Source organism: Dendropsophus ebraccatus, chromosome 7 (genome assembly GCF_027789765.1).
Source record: "Dendropsophus ebraccatus isolate aDenEbr1 chromosome 7, aDenEbr1.pat, whole genome shotgun sequence".
Classification (NCBI taxonomy): domain Eukaryota; kingdom Metazoa; phylum Chordata; class Amphibia; order Anura; family Hylidae; genus Dendropsophus; species Dendropsophus ebraccatus.
In genome coordinates, this window is record NC_091460.1 from 127,494,810 (window position 1) to 127,512,422 (window position 17,613).

The 17,613-nt window shown below is 42.9% G+C and overlaps 2 protein-coding genes and 1 long non-coding RNA gene across 6 annotated transcripts in view; 2 read left to right on the top strand and 1 right to left on the bottom strand.

Moving 5' to 3' along the window:
• The first annotated feature begins 1,201 nt into the window (after positions 1-1,201).
• Positions 1,202-2,930, top strand: LOC138797027 (uncharacterized). Its single transcript, XR_011363877.1, has 2 exons — positions 1,202-1,503; positions 1,660-2,930. It is a non-coding gene; the product is annotated as an uncharacterized lncRNA (long non-coding RNA).
• Positions 2,931-5,214: 2,284 nt separating this feature from the next.
• INTS12 (integrator complex subunit 12) lies at positions 5,215-16,656 on the bottom strand. 4 transcript variants are annotated; one of them, XM_069978421.1, is made up of 8 exons: positions 16,398-16,656; positions 13,336-13,454; positions 13,055-13,220; positions 11,698-11,838; positions 11,373-11,560; positions 10,493-10,652; positions 9,576-9,731; positions 5,215-5,931 (listed from the first exon to the last, which is right to left on the bottom strand). In XM_069978421.1, exons 3-8 carry the CDS (start codon positions 13,208-13,210, stop codon positions 5,350-5,352), a joined length of 1,383 nt encoding a protein of 460 aa, XP_069834522.1. In that variant the 5' UTR covers positions 13,211-13,220; positions 13,336-13,454; positions 16,398-16,656; the 3' UTR covers positions 5,215-5,349. The 4 variants fall into 4 exon arrangements, with proteins under 4 accessions (XP_069834522.1, XP_069834521.1, XP_069834523.1 ...); XM_069978420.1 differs by lacking the exon at positions 13,336-13,454 and having other exon boundaries at positions 16,398-16,655; XM_069978422.1 differs by lacking the exons at positions 13,336-13,454; positions 16,398-16,656 and adding an exon at positions 16,119-16,139.
• The window catches only part of GSTCD (glutathione S-transferase C-terminal domain containing), an 84,116-nt gene continuing 82,944 nt past the window's right edge, over positions 16,442-17,613 (top strand). The window contains exon 1 of the mRNA XM_069978419.1: positions 16,442-16,681. The gene's annotated coding sequence lies outside the window, so the exon portion shown is untranslated. The remainder of the gene's footprint in view (positions 16,682-17,613) is intronic.

The window sequence follows — 17,613 nt, forward strand, 5'->3', positions numbered from 1 at the left end:
TTTTTAGCTTATTCATGTGTGAGACAGGAGCAGATGCAAGTGTTAACACTTTAGCTGCCAGAATGAAGCACACTGTGAAGGCTGTAATGCATATGTGCAGTGTGCGGAGGTGCAGCCCATATGCTGAGAATATTGAGAATCTATAAATGTCAGGCATTCACTACTATGGTCAGCACATGCGTCATCTGCCATCTTTATTACTGTTTCCATTTGCAAGTATTCTCGCTTTTACTCTGATGTGAAGAAATTTTCTGTGCCTACGTGGAAATTGCCAGCAAGTTGCTGCTGACGGACCTTTTTTTTTCCCCCTGTAAGGACTCATTCACACATTCTTTGAGGACCTCATATTCTGTCCACAATCCGCCCAAAAAATTGACCATAGTGCATCGGTAATCTATATTTTTGGAGGATCCACAAAAAAAAAAAGGGGAGGGGGGGGGTAAGGCTGGGTTCACACTCCTTTTTTTTTTACCCATTTTTGCAAAAAACGGATGCACATTTGTGTGCATCCATTTTCCATTGACTTCCATTATTAAAAGAACGGATCAAAACGCACCCTTTTTTTTTCAATGTACACAGAAATAAGGTCAGCTACATTTTTGTGTATGTTAAAAAAAAAAATGATGCGTTTTGATCCGTTTATTTTTTAAGGAAGTCAATGGAAAACAGATGCACACAAATGTGTTTTTTTTTGTTTGTTTTTTTTAAAACACATAAAATAAACGTACTGTGAACCCAGCCTTAGATTGAATTAAAGCGGTTCTGTACACACAATCTGTCCCCCCCCCCCCCCCCAAACCACTTGTACCTTCGGATAGCTGCTTTTAATCCATGATGTGTCCTGGAGTCCAACCGGCAGGTGATGCAGTTATTGTCCTAAAAAACAGCTTTTAAACTTGCAGCCCGTGCCAAACGGCCGTGGCCTACAGTGTCTGTGTCCTAACTTTGCACCACCCCTCCGTCCCTCCTCCCCACCCTCTTCATCATTAGGAATGCCTCTAAAACATTTTCTCCTGTCTGAACACTGCAAGGCTGGGTTCACACTACGTATATTTCAGTCAGTATTGTGGTCCTCATATTGCAACCAAACCAGGAGTGGATTGAAAACACAGAAAGGCTCTTTTCACATAATGGTGAAATTGAGTGGATGGCCGCCATTTAATGGCAAATATTTGCTGTTATTTTAAAACAACGGCTGTTATATTGAAATAATGGCCGTTATTTACTCTTATATGGCGGCCATTCACTCAATTTCAACATTGTGCGGACAGAGCCTTTCTGTGTTTTTAATCCACTCCTGGTTTTGGTTGCAATATGAGGACCACAATACTGACTGAAATATACGTAGTGTGAACCCAGCCCAAAGGTGATTAACGATCCAGCCCATGTGCCGGGCTGCCACAGGTGATGAATAGGAGACAATCTACCTGGAGCATTCCTAATGATGAGGAGGGCAGGGAGGAGGGACAGAGAGGGTGTGCCAGCCTAATGCATACACTCTAGGCCAGAGGTCTCAAACTCGCGGCCCTCCAGCTGTTGCAAAACTACAATTCCCATCATGCCTGGGACAGCCAAAGCTTGCTTTGGCTGTCCCAGGCATGATGGGAATTGTAGTTTTGCAACAGCTGGAGGGCCGCGAGTTTGAGACCCATGCTCTAGGCCACGGCCCTTGGGTGTGGGGCTGCCAGTTGTTTTTTAGGACAATAACTGCATCACCTGCTGAACAGACCCCAGGACAGATCTTGGATGAAAAGCAGCTATCAGAAGGTACAAGCAGTTTGGGGGGGTCATTTTGTGGCTACAGATTTGCATTAAAGTGATCCCTATTTTTGGGGGACATTCCTTCTGTAACAATTACCGAGGTTCCCATAGACTTCTATTGGTAAATCTCTGCCACAGTTACGGCCCGTACTAGGACATATCTAATTTTTTTTGCGGAATTGTAGAACAATGGAGGGCATGAATAGCCCAAAAGAAATCAAAATGCCGTAAATTTGTCCATAAATTTATGGAAAATGTGAATAAGGCCGTAGGCTGATTTCGGACTGGAGCATCAGGGATGCATTTAACAGATTCAATAGACCACCATCCTCCCCCCCCCCCATAACCCGATGAAAGCCCAAACTGTATAATTTTGGCCTCTGTCCAGGTGGTATCCGTTAGGGTTTGCTAGATAGAATGGTGCAGACGTCCACATTATTCCCTTGAGCTGGATCCAGTCAAAAAAAAATACAACACTGTATACATTTTTTTTTAACATGAGATGGATGGCACAAAGTGGGAGTCCTCTGATGGACGAAACCAGCCTTACCATTATGTGTGTGTGTTTACGGTAATAAGATTGTACTTCTGTGACTGGGCTTACAAATTCATACATATAATGGCCGTACAATGCAGCGAGCCCAGCAACATTCTGCAGCCATTGGCCACTGCATGCAGCTTAGTACATGCCCCAGTGGTATCTGTGGCAGAAAGCTGAGGGTCACCCTTGGCTTTTTAGCATGTTTTGGACTATTGTCTGAACTGTGAACAAATTCTTATGAGAAATTATAATAAAGATTTATTTAGAGATATTATAGGTGAAAGTTCACATTCAGATTTATTAAACATGGTGTAAAGTGAAACTCGCTCAGTCGCCCCTAGCAACCAATCAGATTCCACTTTTCATTCCTCACAGGCTCTATATAAATGAAAGGTGGAATCTGATTGGTTGCTAGGGGCAACTAAGACAGTTTTACTTTACACCATGTTTGATAAATCTCCCCCCCCTTGTCTATAAATAAGCCCCTGCTAGATGGTTGAACAAACTGTATGACAGCAAAAGATTTGTATATTTTGTCACACATGCAGCTGTAAATGTAAAGATAGAAATTTACTGAAGAAATGATTTATATATAGATGCTAATATATAATAAATGTTTATATTCTGATCTGTGCGTGTTTGTGCATATTATATACAATTTATAACTATTCCAATGTCTCGTAAAAAGACGTCTAGCTTCTGAAACACATTGCTCCCGGTCAGACCTGAAACAGGATTTAAAGGGTGTTATCTGGAGAGCAGAAAAGATCCTACCTGTTGTGCTTTCCCATGGGCCTCCAAACTGCGGCAGTGCAGTGTCATCGGAATGGGCCTACTTAGAGGGCTAGACCCCGCCCCCTCTGATCTGGAAACCACAAAGGGGGTGGATCCTAAGTGCCGATGGCATCAAAGAGGGATGGGGCCTACAGCTCAGGAAAAAAGCTGGATCCAATCCTGGGAAACTGGGAGAAGTTTTTTAGGTTTGGATCCAGCTTTCCCCAGCATCCTGGGAGGAATGGCAGGAAGTGAAGCAGCGCTAAAAGGCCTTTCTATATATAAGGAGTTCTCAGCACCATCCTTATATCTAAGCTTATATTCTATACCTTTCATATCTTAAAGGATTTCTTGGTGGTCTCTCCCCTCAAAAATGCATGTTATTGTTGGTGGACAGTGCCGAGCATTGCGCACAGATGAAACCATGTACACATACATTGTCGACTGAACAAGATGTTTTTTGGAAAACCGCCACTTCAGTTTTAAAGCCAAAGCCAGAAGTGGCTCAAAAACTACAGTGGCAGCTTTCCAAAAAAGAGCAATCCTCAGGGAACCTGTCATCACTTTTCTGGTGCCTGAAGTACAAGTCATCAGGGCAGACCTCGCTGACCTTGACTGATCGATTTCTCCCTATGCCCAAACAAACAAAAAATATCAAGGCCGGTGCGGCAGGGAGCGCCACTGGGGTCTGCTCCAATGACTCGTGCTTCAGAGAGAATGAAAGTGACAACAGATTCCAACAGATTTTTGATTGAAAAACATCAATATGTCATATTTGGAAATCGCAGCTCTTAAAGACTTCTATGGGAACTGCGCAAACCTTCAAAAAAAGTGACGCTACCTCCTTTTTGCATAGTTCAGTGCTGAAGCTCCCGATCTCCCAACTACCCTGTGGCTCAGAGACAGCCCCAATATGACGCTCCACACAGGTGGGTCTTTTCCCTTGTCAATGTAGTATTTCAAAGACATTTATGCCATTTTCATAGGATAAGACATCTGACCTTATCCTGGATCAGAAGGACAAGCATCTCCTGAACACCATTTTCCATCAATCAAATCCATCACAGCCTCAGGCTTTCACCCTTTAGATTCTAACACTTATTCCACAATCTTGAGAAAGGGGCCCGAGTCCCCACCAGCTCTATAGAATGAGGTATCCAAGCGCAGAAGTGTCTTTCTGCTCCATATAAAACAAAGACTCAGACCCACATTCTTGAGATCACGGGGGTCCCAGCGATTGGACCCTCAGTGATCTGACACTTATCCCCTGCCCCTAAATGAAATTGATGGGACAAAGCATTAAAGTGATTATGCACAGGATATATGTCTTATCATTGGGTGTCTAACCAGTGAGACCCCGATCACAAGAATGGGGATCCGTGCCCCCATATGAATGGAAAAGTGGTTAGGCATGTGTCCTGCTGCTTTATTTAAGTAAAGTTCCTATTACACGGGGCGACAGAGAGAAGCAAACGAGAGCAGGTATGTACATGGGGGGCCACAGGAAGTTGCCCGGGTGATCACAAGATCATCCGGGCAAGCCATAGAAGATAGCAGCGGTCTGCTGCCGCCGCTCCAATTCCCGAGTTCAATGGTAGCAAATTGCTGCTATCATAGTGGTTTGTCTTTCAACATCTGTGCTCCGCTCATCAAGTCTCCTGCCTTCTAGCGCTGCTCCACTCCCTGCCACTCCTCCCAGGATGCTGGGAAAAGCTGGATCCAATTCTGGGCAACTTCTCTCAGTTTCCCAGCATTGGATCCAGCTTTTCCCCTGCACCCAGGGTGGAGCTGTAGGGAGTGGAGCAGCGCTGACAGCCCCGCGGCTTGATGAGCAAAGCACAGGTCAAACAAAGCAATTCGCTCATCTCTACTTTAACTCTATGAGGCTGACGCAGGTAGATAAGCGCTATCCAGGTCTGGCAAGGCAGTGTGAATAACAAGTCTAAAAGTTGAGTAGTTTCTAAGGCAATGTTGTAAACATTACAAAAGGGTGAAGATAAAAAGGAATTGTGCACACACTGGAATTTATACAGCATAATAAAGTTGGTTCTATGTGCAATACCACTGATAATCTCTCCATTACTTATTTTTTAAATAGTTATTTACTGTGACCATAAAGTGAAAGGCAACACTATAAATCATTTCTAAGACGGTAATTTTACTATATTCAAGTTGTGCAGGGAAATGACAATGGCATATTAAGTTAGACCAGTACAGTAACATCTCATGCCACCAACACAGTCACTGACATTAGTCTTTTTTTTCTAAAAGGGTCATTTCTTCAGTTTTTTCTGAGCAGCTTTCTTTTTCACCATTTGGAGTCGCTTCATTGCATTTAACTGAGATTCTTGAGACGTGGGACCTTTGGCACCAGACTGCTGAGAGCTTGGATCTACAGGAGATTTACTACTGGAGCTTCCGCTGCTTCCTGCAGAGTTGCCTCCTCCATTCCCGCCGCTCATCTGACTGCCGATGCTGCTCCCAGAAGAACTTACGCTTGGGCTTGGAAGGCCTGTTTTGCTGACATTCTCACTGCTCATGGTACGGCTAAGGCCTGTCTTCCCCAATATCAGAGGTGGCAAGGGTTTTAATGGAACGGAACTTGTACTGCTGCTCCCAGATCCGGGCTTAGATGCTGATCCTGTTTTTATGGGTGTCAGGCTACTTGAACCTAAAGGCTTTTGGCCTGCAGACAGTGTGGGTGGCTTTGCTCCAGCCGACTGTGTTGTGTTACCTAGCTTAGAGGATGCCATTGGTGCAGAGGCAGTTTTTGTTACAAACGCTGCCCACCCTGTAAGACCACTCGCAGCAGACGATGATGTTCCAGAATTGGAGGAATTCCCAGATGCTGATGCCTTTAGATGTAAAGAAGAAATTAAATATTGAGATTCCAATGATACAATAAACATTATTTAGATTTCCTGTGTTTCTTCAATGGAGTAGTAGGATTTAAAACATACAGGGGGAGATTTATCAAACTGGCGTAAAGCAAAACTGGCTTAGTTGTCCCTGGCAACCAATAAGATTCCACTTTATATTCCTCACAGACTCTTTGGAAAATGAAAGGTGGAATCTGATTGGTTGCTAGGGGCAACTGAGCCAGTTTCACTTTACACCATGCTTGATAAATCCCCCCATAGACATACAATATTTATGTATAATTTAACAAAATGTTATCTATCTTAAATATGTTATACTCAAGAGTGGCCTGCAATTTCCAGGTAATTCCTGTATTTTTAGATACAACCACATGTACACACATATATCCCCTTAGCAATGAACATATGTGTCCAACTATGATTTAGATAAGGCAGCACTCTGGGCAACAAAGAAAATAAAAAACGGGTTTACTCAGTACACAGAGTCAACCTTTCCCCATTGTTATCTTGTCTACACAAAATATGGCCTGCCAGATGGCACACCGATCCTTTCATAACTTGTGTTTGAAAGAGGATTATTAATAGCTGGAAAGGAAAAAAAAAACATGGTCTGTGCACTGACCGCACCTTGAGCTGCATCATGGAAACACGTGACGCTTAGGGTATAAACCCACACACCGTATATGCAGCGTATTTACTGCTGCGATACGCAGCAAACTCGCAGCAGATTAGATCTAAATAACTGAACACAGCATCAAATCTGTACCAACAAATCTGCTGCGTATTTGTTGCATATCTGCTGCGTATATGGTGTGTGGGTTTAAAGTGACTCTGTACCCACAATCTGCCCCCCCCCCCCCCAAACCGCTTGTACCGTCAGATAGCTGCTTCTAATCCAAGATCTGTCCTGGGGTCTGTTCGGAAGGTGATGCAGTTATTGTCCTAAAAATCAACTTTTAAACTTGCAGCCCTGTGTCCAATTGAGTGTCTAGGCCTGAACCGCCTCTCCGTCCCTCCTCCCCGCCCTCTTTTCATTAGGAATGGCCCTGGCAGAATTTCTTCTATTCCTCACTTGTGTGAACACTGCTCAGGTGCCTTAAAGATCCAGCCCATGTACCGAGGTCACACAGGTGAGGAATAGTAGAAAATCTGCCTGGAGCATACCTAATGAGGAGAAGGGCGGAGAGGAGGGACAGAGAGGCGATGCAAGCCTTATGCTGCGTTTACACGAAACGATAATTGGCCCGATCGTACGATTAACGATGCCGTTGTAATGATTTTTTTTTCATAACGATCAGCGTTTAGACGGTACGATATATCGTACGGAAATTTGTTTTGCGATCGCTTAAGCCTATCTCACACATTGGATAAATCGGCGAACGACTGTTTACACGGAACGATCTGCAAATTTTTTGCGAACGACGAACTGCGATTTTAGAACATGTTGTTAGATCAAAATCAACGACTTCTCGTTCGTTGTTTGATCGTTCGCAGCGTTTACACGTACAATTATCGTTCGAATTCGATCGTTATCGTGCGAATTCGCACGATAATCGATCGGTGTAGACGCAGCATAATGCGCAGATATTCTAGGCCATGCCAATTTGACACAGGGCTGCAAGTTTAAGTTTAAGTTGTTTTTTAGGACAATAACTGCATCACCTGCTGAACGGACCCCAGGACAGATCTTGGATTAACAGCAGCTATCCAAAGGTACAAGTGGTTTGGGGGGTCAGATTGTGGGTACAGAGTCGCTTTAAGATGGTAGTCTGCATGATCTTTATTCTTAAGTGGAGCCAGCATGAGAACTAATGTGGCATAAAAGTATTGATGATCTCGGGAGAAGGCTGTATTTTATATTTGAAGTAGAGAAGGATATCATTAGAGAAACAAAAGTACTTTCTTGAAAAACCAGCACCACATCTGTCCCCAGGTTATGTGTGGTATTACAATTCTGCTCTATTGAAACTGAGGACAAGAATGGTGCTGTGTCTGGAAGAAAGCAGCCATGTTTTTCTATTTCTGGATAACTCCTTTAAAAACAAAGATAAAGGGTAAATAGGTTTAAGGCTATGTTCACACAATGTAATTTTTTTTCTTCAAAGAACGGCCACCGTTTTCAATGAAAACAGCGGACGTTCTTTTCAGCCTGGGCAGCATTGCATTGAAATCAATGCAATGCCGCCCGTTCCATGCACACACCCCGCACTGACAATGGCCATTGTTCGGTGCTGCCGTGCCAAAAAAAAAAAGATCATGCCAATAACGGTCGCTGTCCGTGGAACAGCGGCCGTTATTAAACATCCATGCACATACGGATGCAGTCTCTTCATCCGTGTTGTGTATGGAAATCAATGTTTAATTGATTTCTATACACACCCCGAATAGGCCATATGGAAATAAATTTCTTTTAGCTGTCAGGGCTCTGACGGATGCAGGAACATGAAAACACAGACTGTTGTTCAGACAATATAACAATGGCCGTTGTTATACTGTGTGTGAACACAGCCTAAAAGAGAACCTGCCACTAAACATATGATCTAAATTGTGTCCGCAAATGATTAAAGTTAAAGGGGTAGTGCGGCGGTAAAAAATTATTCACAGAATAACACACATTACAAAGTTATACAACTTTGTAATGTATGTTATGTCTGTGAATGGCCCCCTTCCCCCCATGGGGGCTTCTAGTATAAGTGTAAAAAAAAAAAAAAAGAAGTGTTGTTTATAGTAAAAAGCCCCCTCCCCTAATAAAAGTCAGAATCACCCCCCTTTTCCCAGGTTTTAAATAAAAGTAAACAAATAAATAAATAAATAAACATTGCGTTTGGTATCGCCGCGTGCGTAATCGCCCGAACTATTAATTAATCACATTCCTGATCTCGCACGTTAAACGGCGTCAGCGCAAAAAAATCCCAAAGTGCAAAATTGCGCATTTTTGGTCGCATCAAATCCAGAAAAAATGTAATAAAAAGCGATCAAAAAGTTGTATATGCGCAATCAAGGTACCGATAGAAAGAACACTTCATGGCGCAAAAAATGACACCTGATACAGCCCCATAGACCAAAGGATAAAAGCGCTATAAGCCTGGGAATGGAGCGATTTTAAGGAACGTATATTTGTTAACAATGGTTTGAATTTTTTACAGGCCATCAGATACAATATAAGTTATACATGTTATATATCGTTTTAATCGTAACGACTTGAGGAACATGCATAACAAGTCAGTTTTACCCCAGGGCGAATGGCGTAAAAACACAGTTCCCCCAAATAAAAGAAATGCGTTTTGTTTTTTTTTCAATTTCACCACACTTTGAATTTTTTTCTGGTTTCGTAGTGTACTTAATGCAAAAATTCAGTCTGCCATTGCAAAGTACAATTAGTGGCGCAAAAAATAAGGGCTCATTTGGGTTTCTAGGTGGAAAAATGCAAGTGCTGTGGCCTTTTAAACACAAGGAGGAAAAACCGAAAACGCAAAAACGAAAATGGGCCCCGTCCTTAAGGGGTTAATGGGGCTAAAAGCAATGATGTTCAAAAACAAACCCTGAAAGTGCAAGGTGCTGTGGCCTCTCCATTCCTGAGCAGATACATTATAGTGCACTACAGTAAAATATTGTTATACCTTAACTTCAGTTCTTTTGAAAGCTAAGAATGTGTTTGCAGAATCTGCTTTGGGCTTCATCTCAGGTTTGATGATGGATGGGTCCTTTACAACCAGCATTGTAGCAGAAGCAGTGGAGGGGGAAGGTTTCTGTGAGGGCTTTTGATTTTTCTGTGCCTACAAGAACAAATAAATAATAAATGAGTAGAAAAATTACTAGCATACAGTTTTACTGTCAAAAGCTAAAGATCACACTGGGTCTCACTCCTGAGATCCGCTGCGGTCACAGCTAAAGATTGCCTCACTCCACAACTGGCTGTGAGATCTTGATAACTTGCTCCAGACTATTGAGAATTGAAGCATGCTGCAATATACTTCACTCAGCTATTTCATGCGGCTTTCAGGAGTGAGATCTGGTGCAATCTTTAACTTTCGTCATGTCTAATGACATGTGAAAAGTTTATGTATTTGACAGTAATGCTTTAACTAGTATGTCAAACACATGCATCTGATGCAGCACTGAGGAGTATCTATCCTGAGAAACAAGTAGTTAGAGTGTGTTTACACAGGCAGATTCATCTGACAGATTATTGAAGCCAAAGCCAGGAACAGACTATAAACAGACTACAAGTCATAAAGAAAAGACTAAGATTTCTCCTCTTTTCAAATCGATTCCTAGCTTTGGCTTCAATAATTTATTAGATATCTATGGGATAAATCTGTCTGTGTAAACACACCATTAGTGTAGGCCCCCAGTACTGCAGCCAACGGTTAGCACCCACATTCGGAGATGCTGCTGGGAAAGCAAGGGCTGACCACCAGACCTCTTACCTGAGAAGCTCCTGTATAGCTTACACTGGGAGTCTGAAGGGATCCTGACAGTTCCACAGTTTACCTTCACAATTTTAGTATCACATATCTACATTTAAACTGCTTACCATTCTTTTCATCTGCCTGGTACAGCGTGCACAGTACCAAACCAGACGGGGATCATTCACATCCTTATCTGTGACTTGAGGTTTGTGACAGTCTTGATGGTAGAGATTATGGCATTCCTGGCATTCTACAAGCTGGTTGCCAGAGAAAACGGTCATCTGCCTGCAATTATAGAAAAAGTGTCAAATAATTAGCAAATATTAAGGTCCTATTACACGGAGCGATTTTTAACGATGAACGATAAACGATCTGATTTCGATCTGAACCTAAAATTATCCTTAATCGTTCGCTGTAATTCCACGTTCGTTCACTCAAGTTCTGCATTTGTTCACTAATCGTTCAGTGTAATTGCACATTGTTCATTGTTTTGCTGGGATCAGAAGGAATAAACCATCATAGTAACGATCGCAATAACAGTCGTAACTAACGACCATCGTTCTGTGTAATACGGTGAACGATAAACAATATAGTTTGCAATCGTTTATCGTTGGTCATTAAAAATCGCTCGGTGTAATAGGACCCTTAGTTACAATCGTTTATTCCTTCTGATCCCTGCAAAAAAAATGAACAATGTGCAATTAAACTGAACAATTAGTGAAAAAATGCGGAAATTGAGCGAACGCATGTTTAATTACAGCGAACGATTAACGATAATTTTAGTTTCAGATCTAAATCAACGATCGACATGCGAACGATTTTACGATCGTTGCCTGCAATTACACAATTACAATTATCGTTTAAATTCGAATGATATAACGATTTTTCGCACGATAATCGTCCCGTGTAATAGAGCGTTAAATAAAATAGAATAGAAAGTTAACTCTGCTATTCGTCAGACAGCCTAATTTACATGGAGTATAACATTAGGTTTCAGTGACTCACCGACAGACGACGCAGGCTAGACCCATCTCCATGGCAAAGTCATCTGCACTTGTTTCATCAAAACTGGAGAGATCCGGTATAGGTATATCCTTACTACTTGGCACAGTGACTGGAGAGGAGCGCGCCTCTGGCTTCTCCAGGCGAGGTTTCTTTGGCAAATCCACAGGGTCACTAATATCCACTTTAATCTATCACAATAAACAGAAAGTGGCCATGATACCAAACAGTGCAGTCATACTATATTATAAACTAATATAACCAAAACTATAGGACCTGAGATAAAAACAAATCTGAGTAGTAAAGCCTTGTCAGCCCCTAGACCTACCTTATCCGCTGACCTCTTCTCTGCCTCTTTCTTCACCTTCTCTGTTGGCAGCGGTTTCAGGATGCTGCTTGCAGAAGAACTGCTGCTGGTCTTAACATCTGACTTAGGTTTAGGCAGGGTTACTTTAGACGGCTCAGAGTCCTAGAACAAAAGAGACAAATGTCAATCGTGTTTTACGCTTTTCTTTGTTTCTCCACACCTCCAAAGACTTGAGCAGTAGCTCTACAGGATGCTTTGGAGCTGACTTGTATACTTTTCTTGTGTTAATGGATGACTTTACTTTGTCCTAGTATAACTCAAAGGAATGCAACCTAATTCTGCGCCAGGAAAAAGGGGTCTCGCACCACCACTTTCATGGGTTTTTAAGTGTAACTGTCTCTTCAGGTGACTTCTCAGAAAGCACTGTCCTCTGTGTGTAGTCACTGGAGTATTCCACACACAAACGCATCTAGTAACCACAGAAATATACCACAAACACGCACTTCTCCTGTAGTTAAAGGAGAAGTTTGGTAAAAAATTTTATTAAATTATTGTATTGCCCCCCAAAAGTTATACAAATCCCCAATATACACTTATTACGGGAAATGCTTATAAAGTGCTTTTTTCCCTGCACTTAGGCTTCACTTCCTGGGTAACATGGTGATGTCACTTCCTGGATAGCATGGTGATGTCACTTCCTGGATAACATGGTGATGTCACTTCCTGGATAGCATGGTGATGTCACTTCCTGGATAGCATGGTGATGTCATTTCCTGGATAACATGGTGATGTCACTTCCTGGATAGCATGGAGATGTCACTTCCTAGATAACATGGTGATGTCACTTCCTGGATAACATGGTGATGTCACTTCCTGGATAACATGGTGATGTCACGACCCAACTCCCAGAGCTGTGCAGGCTGTGGCTGCTGGAGAGGATGATGGCAGAGGGATGTTCAGTGTCCCTCCAGTGCCCTGTGTCCCTCTGCCATCATCCTCTCCAGCAGCTACAGCCTGCACAGCTCTGGGAGTCGGGTCGTGACATCACCATTTTATCCAGGAAGTGACATCACCATGTTATCCAGGAAGTGACATCACTATGTTATCCAGGAAGTGAAGCCTTGATGCAGTAGTAAGTGCAGGGAAAAAAGTACTTTATAAGCATTTCCTGTAATAAGTGTATATTGGTGATTTGTGTAACTTTTGGGGGGCATTACTATACTTTAATAAAAATTTTCGCTGGACTTCTCCTTTAAAGGAGTATTCCACACATACTTCTCCAGTAGTGACAGGAGTATCCTACACACACACACAGAACTCCCCAGTAGTCACAACAGATCTTTTGCCCAAAGCGGTCTATAAAATGTTTCAGTCAAACCTTTAGTGGGGGTCGATATCCGGAGTCAAGGCCCTTGCACAGAGATTCGTCCAGCAAGGCTTTCAGTCTCTCAGCAGAATCTTTGCTCTTAGAGTGAAGGTAACCAAGTGCTTTTAAAAAAACTGGATCCAACTCGGTGTTCATCACAGCTGCCATGTTTAGAACGCTAATGGTACAAAAAGGATGCAAAAGTGTTATTCAGTATTCACCAAACACAACAAGAAAACAGAACAGTTTACAGTCAGACAAAGGAGTTTCACTTGTTGGTAGAGCACTGTCACCTTAGTAAATGCGTGAGTGCCGCTTCATCCTCAGGGAAAAGCTGGGTCCTCAGTGATCAGTTTGTTATTAGGGCACAGCCCCTATAAAAGTGTTGTCCATCTCCACAAAATGTTTCTATCTGTGCTTATAGTGGCATAAAAATAAAAAAAAAAACAAGTTATACTGACCTGCTCCAATCCCCTGCCACATCCGTTCTGATGGTGCCCAGTGGCCACTGAGCAATGCTTCTATGTCTGCTCAGCCAGTGACTGTCTAAGGGGTTTGGAGGGGTAGTCTATCAATTTTTTTTTTTGTTTAAGAGACTGGGCTAAGAAGGTTACCTGCTGCAATACACTGCTGTTCAGATGGTGCCCAGTCCTGCTGCTCAGCACAATTTTTTTTAACCTTTTCAGCCTCAGGGCTCTAATACATGGGATGATTATCGTGCGAAAAATCGTTATATCGTTCGAACTGAAACAAACCTAACGATCACAGTAACGATCACAATAACGATCACAATAACGATCACGGTAACGATCACGGTAACGATCACGGTAACGATCACGGTAACGATCACGGTAACAATCACAATAACGATCACAATAACGATCACAGTAAATAACGATCACAATAACGATCACAGTAACGATCACAGTAAATAACGATCACAGTAACGATCACAGTAACGATCACAGTAACGATCACAGTAACGATCACAGTAACGATCACAGTAACGATCACAGTAACGATCACAGTAACGATCACAGTAACGATCACAGTAACGATCACAGTAACGATCACAATAACGATCACAGTAACGATCACAGTAACGATCACAGTAACGATCACAGTAACGATCACAGTAACGATCACAATAACGATCACAGTAACGATCACAGTAACGATCACAGTAACGATCACAGTAACGATCACAGTAATGATCTTAACTAATGCTGGGTTTACACGAAACGATACGTACGATTAACAATGTCGGAGTAACAATTTTTTTTTCATAACGATCAGCGTTTAGACGGTACGATATATGACACGGAAAAATTGTTTCGCGATCGTTTTGCGATCGCGCACCCGCAGCCTGGCCCGCCCGCAGCCCGGCCCCCCGCTCATCCGCAGCCCCCCTGTGCTGCCCCGATTGCCACCGCCGCTCTGATCGCCCCCCGCCGGGGGTGGCGATCGGAGCGGCGGCGGGGGTGCCGTTCGGGGTGGCGATCGAGCCAGCGCAGGGGCTGCGGATGAGCGGGGGGCCGGGCTGTGGATGAGCGGGGGGCCGGACCTTTTCGCGCGACGACTGTTTACACGGAGCGATCAGTGAATTTTTTACGAACGACGATTTAAGAACAAGATAAAAGATCAAAATAAACGATTTCTCGCTTGTTGTTCGATCCTTCGCTGCGTTTACATGTACGATTATTATTCAAATTTGATCGTTATCGTGTAAACCCAGCATAAGGCTGGGTTCACACTATGTATATTTGAGGCTGTATTTGGTCCTCTTGTCAGGTCCTCATAGCAACCAAAACCAGGAGTGGATTGAAAACACAGAAAGGATCTGTTCACACAATGGTGAAATTGAGTGGATGGCCGCCATATAACAGTAAATAACTTCCATTATTTCAATATAACAGCCGTTGTTCTAAAATAACAGCAAATATTTGCCATTAAATGGTGGCCATCCACTCAATTACAACATTGTGTGAACAGATCCTTTCTGTGTTTTCAATCCACTCCTGGTTTTGGTTGCTATACAGCCTCAAATATACGTAGTGTGAACATAGCGTAAGGGTGCATTTACACAGAAAGATTTATCTGACAGATTTTGGAAGCCAAAGCCAGGAATGGATTTAAAAAGAGGATAGATCCCAGTCTTTCCTTTATGACCTGATCCCTGTTTATAGTCTGTTCCTGGTTTTGGCTTCAAAGATCTGTCAGATAAATCTCTCTGTGTAAACGCACAAGTATGCTACATTTACACGGAATGATAATTGGCCTAATCTTACAATTAATGATGTCGGAGTAACAGGGTTTTTTTTTTTATAACGATCAGCGTTTAGACGGTACAATATAGCGTACGGAAATTCGTTTTGCGATCGCTTAAAGCCTACCTCACACATTGGTTAAATTGGCGAACGACTGTTCACATGGAACAATCTGCAAATTTTTTGCAAATGTTCGCTGCGTTAACAAGTACAATTATCGCTCGAATTCGACCGCTATTGTGCAAATTTGCACGATAATTGTTCCGTGTAAATGTAGCATAATGCTGGGTTTACACGGAACGATCATTCGCCCAATCGAACGATTAACGATTTTGAAGCAACGATTTTATTTTTAGAACGATCAGCATTTAGATGGAGAAAAATCGTTAGAAGATTCGTAAGAAAAATCGTTATTGCGATAGTTTTTAAGATCGTTTAAGCCCATCTTTCACATAGGGTGAATCTTTGAAAGACTGTTTACACGAAGCGATCTGCGAATTTTTAGCGAATGACCAACGATGATTTGAGAACATGCCGAAAGATCACAATGAACGATTTTTCACTCATTGCCTGATCGTTTGCTGTGTTTACACGGAACGATTATCGCTCAAATGCGATCGTTATAGCGAAAATTCGAACGATAATCGTTCCGTGTAAACGCAGCATAACGATCGTTACTATCATTTGAGATACCGTTAGTTGTTTATCGTTTAAAATCGCTCCGTGTAATAGGGCCCTTACACTACTAGAAGTTAAAAAGACAGCCCCTTTAAAATGCAGAATCCACAATATAAATAACGTGGACATACCTGTGACTACCCACTAAACCAGGAGTAGGGAACCCTGGCTCTCTAGGTGTTGCAAAACTACAACTCCCATCATGCCTGGACAGCTAAAGCTAAAGCTTTGGCTGTCCAGGCATGATGGGAATTGTAGTTTTTGCAACACCTAGAGAGCCATGGTTCCCTACCCCTGGTCTACATTATAACACACTAAGCCTCCAGAATAAGGGTTCTCAGTAAGTGTAGACGGTGTCTTCTCCCCCCTTTGTATCCATTCATATCCACAGATTATACACAGTTTACTACCTGACTGCCCGTAACTGCAGAGATCAGCGGCCACTTCCGGGTGTACGGGCCGCGGTCCGTTCTCCCCCTTCTCCCCTGAACCTGAATTAAACGTTCCGCCTGCCTCGCGCTCTCCCCACAGTTCCGCCGTGTTATTTGCCGGACGAGCGGCCTGTGTTCTGTGACCGCTACCAGGGGCTCAGGCTGTGATCCGCCCGGGGACGGGGGAATCGTTTGGAGGTTGCACCGCTGAGCCGGAAGTGTCCTTGCACATGTGTGTGTGGTTGGAGCATCACCCAGCACAGGTAGTGCCCAGCTCTATGTATGATGTGTATTGTCAGTGTTACTGCTTCTTACATAGAGAGATGTGCCCATCCAGCCCTGTATACTGTGTCACTGCCAGGGCTGCTCCACCCACAGTGCCCACCTACCATGTGCCCCAGGAGGGGTGGACTATGGGGCCACAAATACACTGTATACCATGGGGAAGCAAACTGAAAGGGATTGTCCAGCGATTTTTTTTTTCTTTACAATCAACTGGATTCAGAAAGTTATATAGATTTGTAATTTACTTCTATTTAAAAATCTCCAGTCTTCCAGTACTTATCAGCTGCTGTATGTCCTGCAGGAAGTGGTGTATTCTTTTCAGTCTGACACAGTTCTCTCTGCTGCCACCTGTGTCCATGTCAGGAACTGTCCAGAGCAGCAGCAAATCCCCATAGAAAACCTCTCCTGCTCTGGACAGTTCCTGACTGGGACAGAGGTGAAAGCAGAGAGCACTGTGTCAGACTGAAAAGAAAACATTTCCTGCAGGACATACAGCAGCTGATAAGTTTAGGAAAACTTAAATAGAAGTAAATTATGTAGCGTTTACACGGAACGATTATCGTTTGAATTTTTGACAATAACAATCGCATGTGAGCGATAATCAGCTCGTGTAAACAGGGAATGATCAAACGACGAGCGAAAAATCGTTCATTTTGATCATTCAACAAGTTCTCAAATCGTTGTTGGTCGTTCGCTAAAAATTCTCAGATTGCTTTGTGTAAACAGTCTTTCACCGATTCATCCTATATGTGAGATGGGCTTAAGCGATCTTAGGGTATATTCACACGAACGGACTCGCAGCGAGGGGCCCCTGTCACCCAGTGCCGCAACTCTACAGAAGTGGCAATAAAAAGAAAAAACGAAACATTTTTTATAATGTTAGATTAGGGTGCGTTTATACAGAGAGATT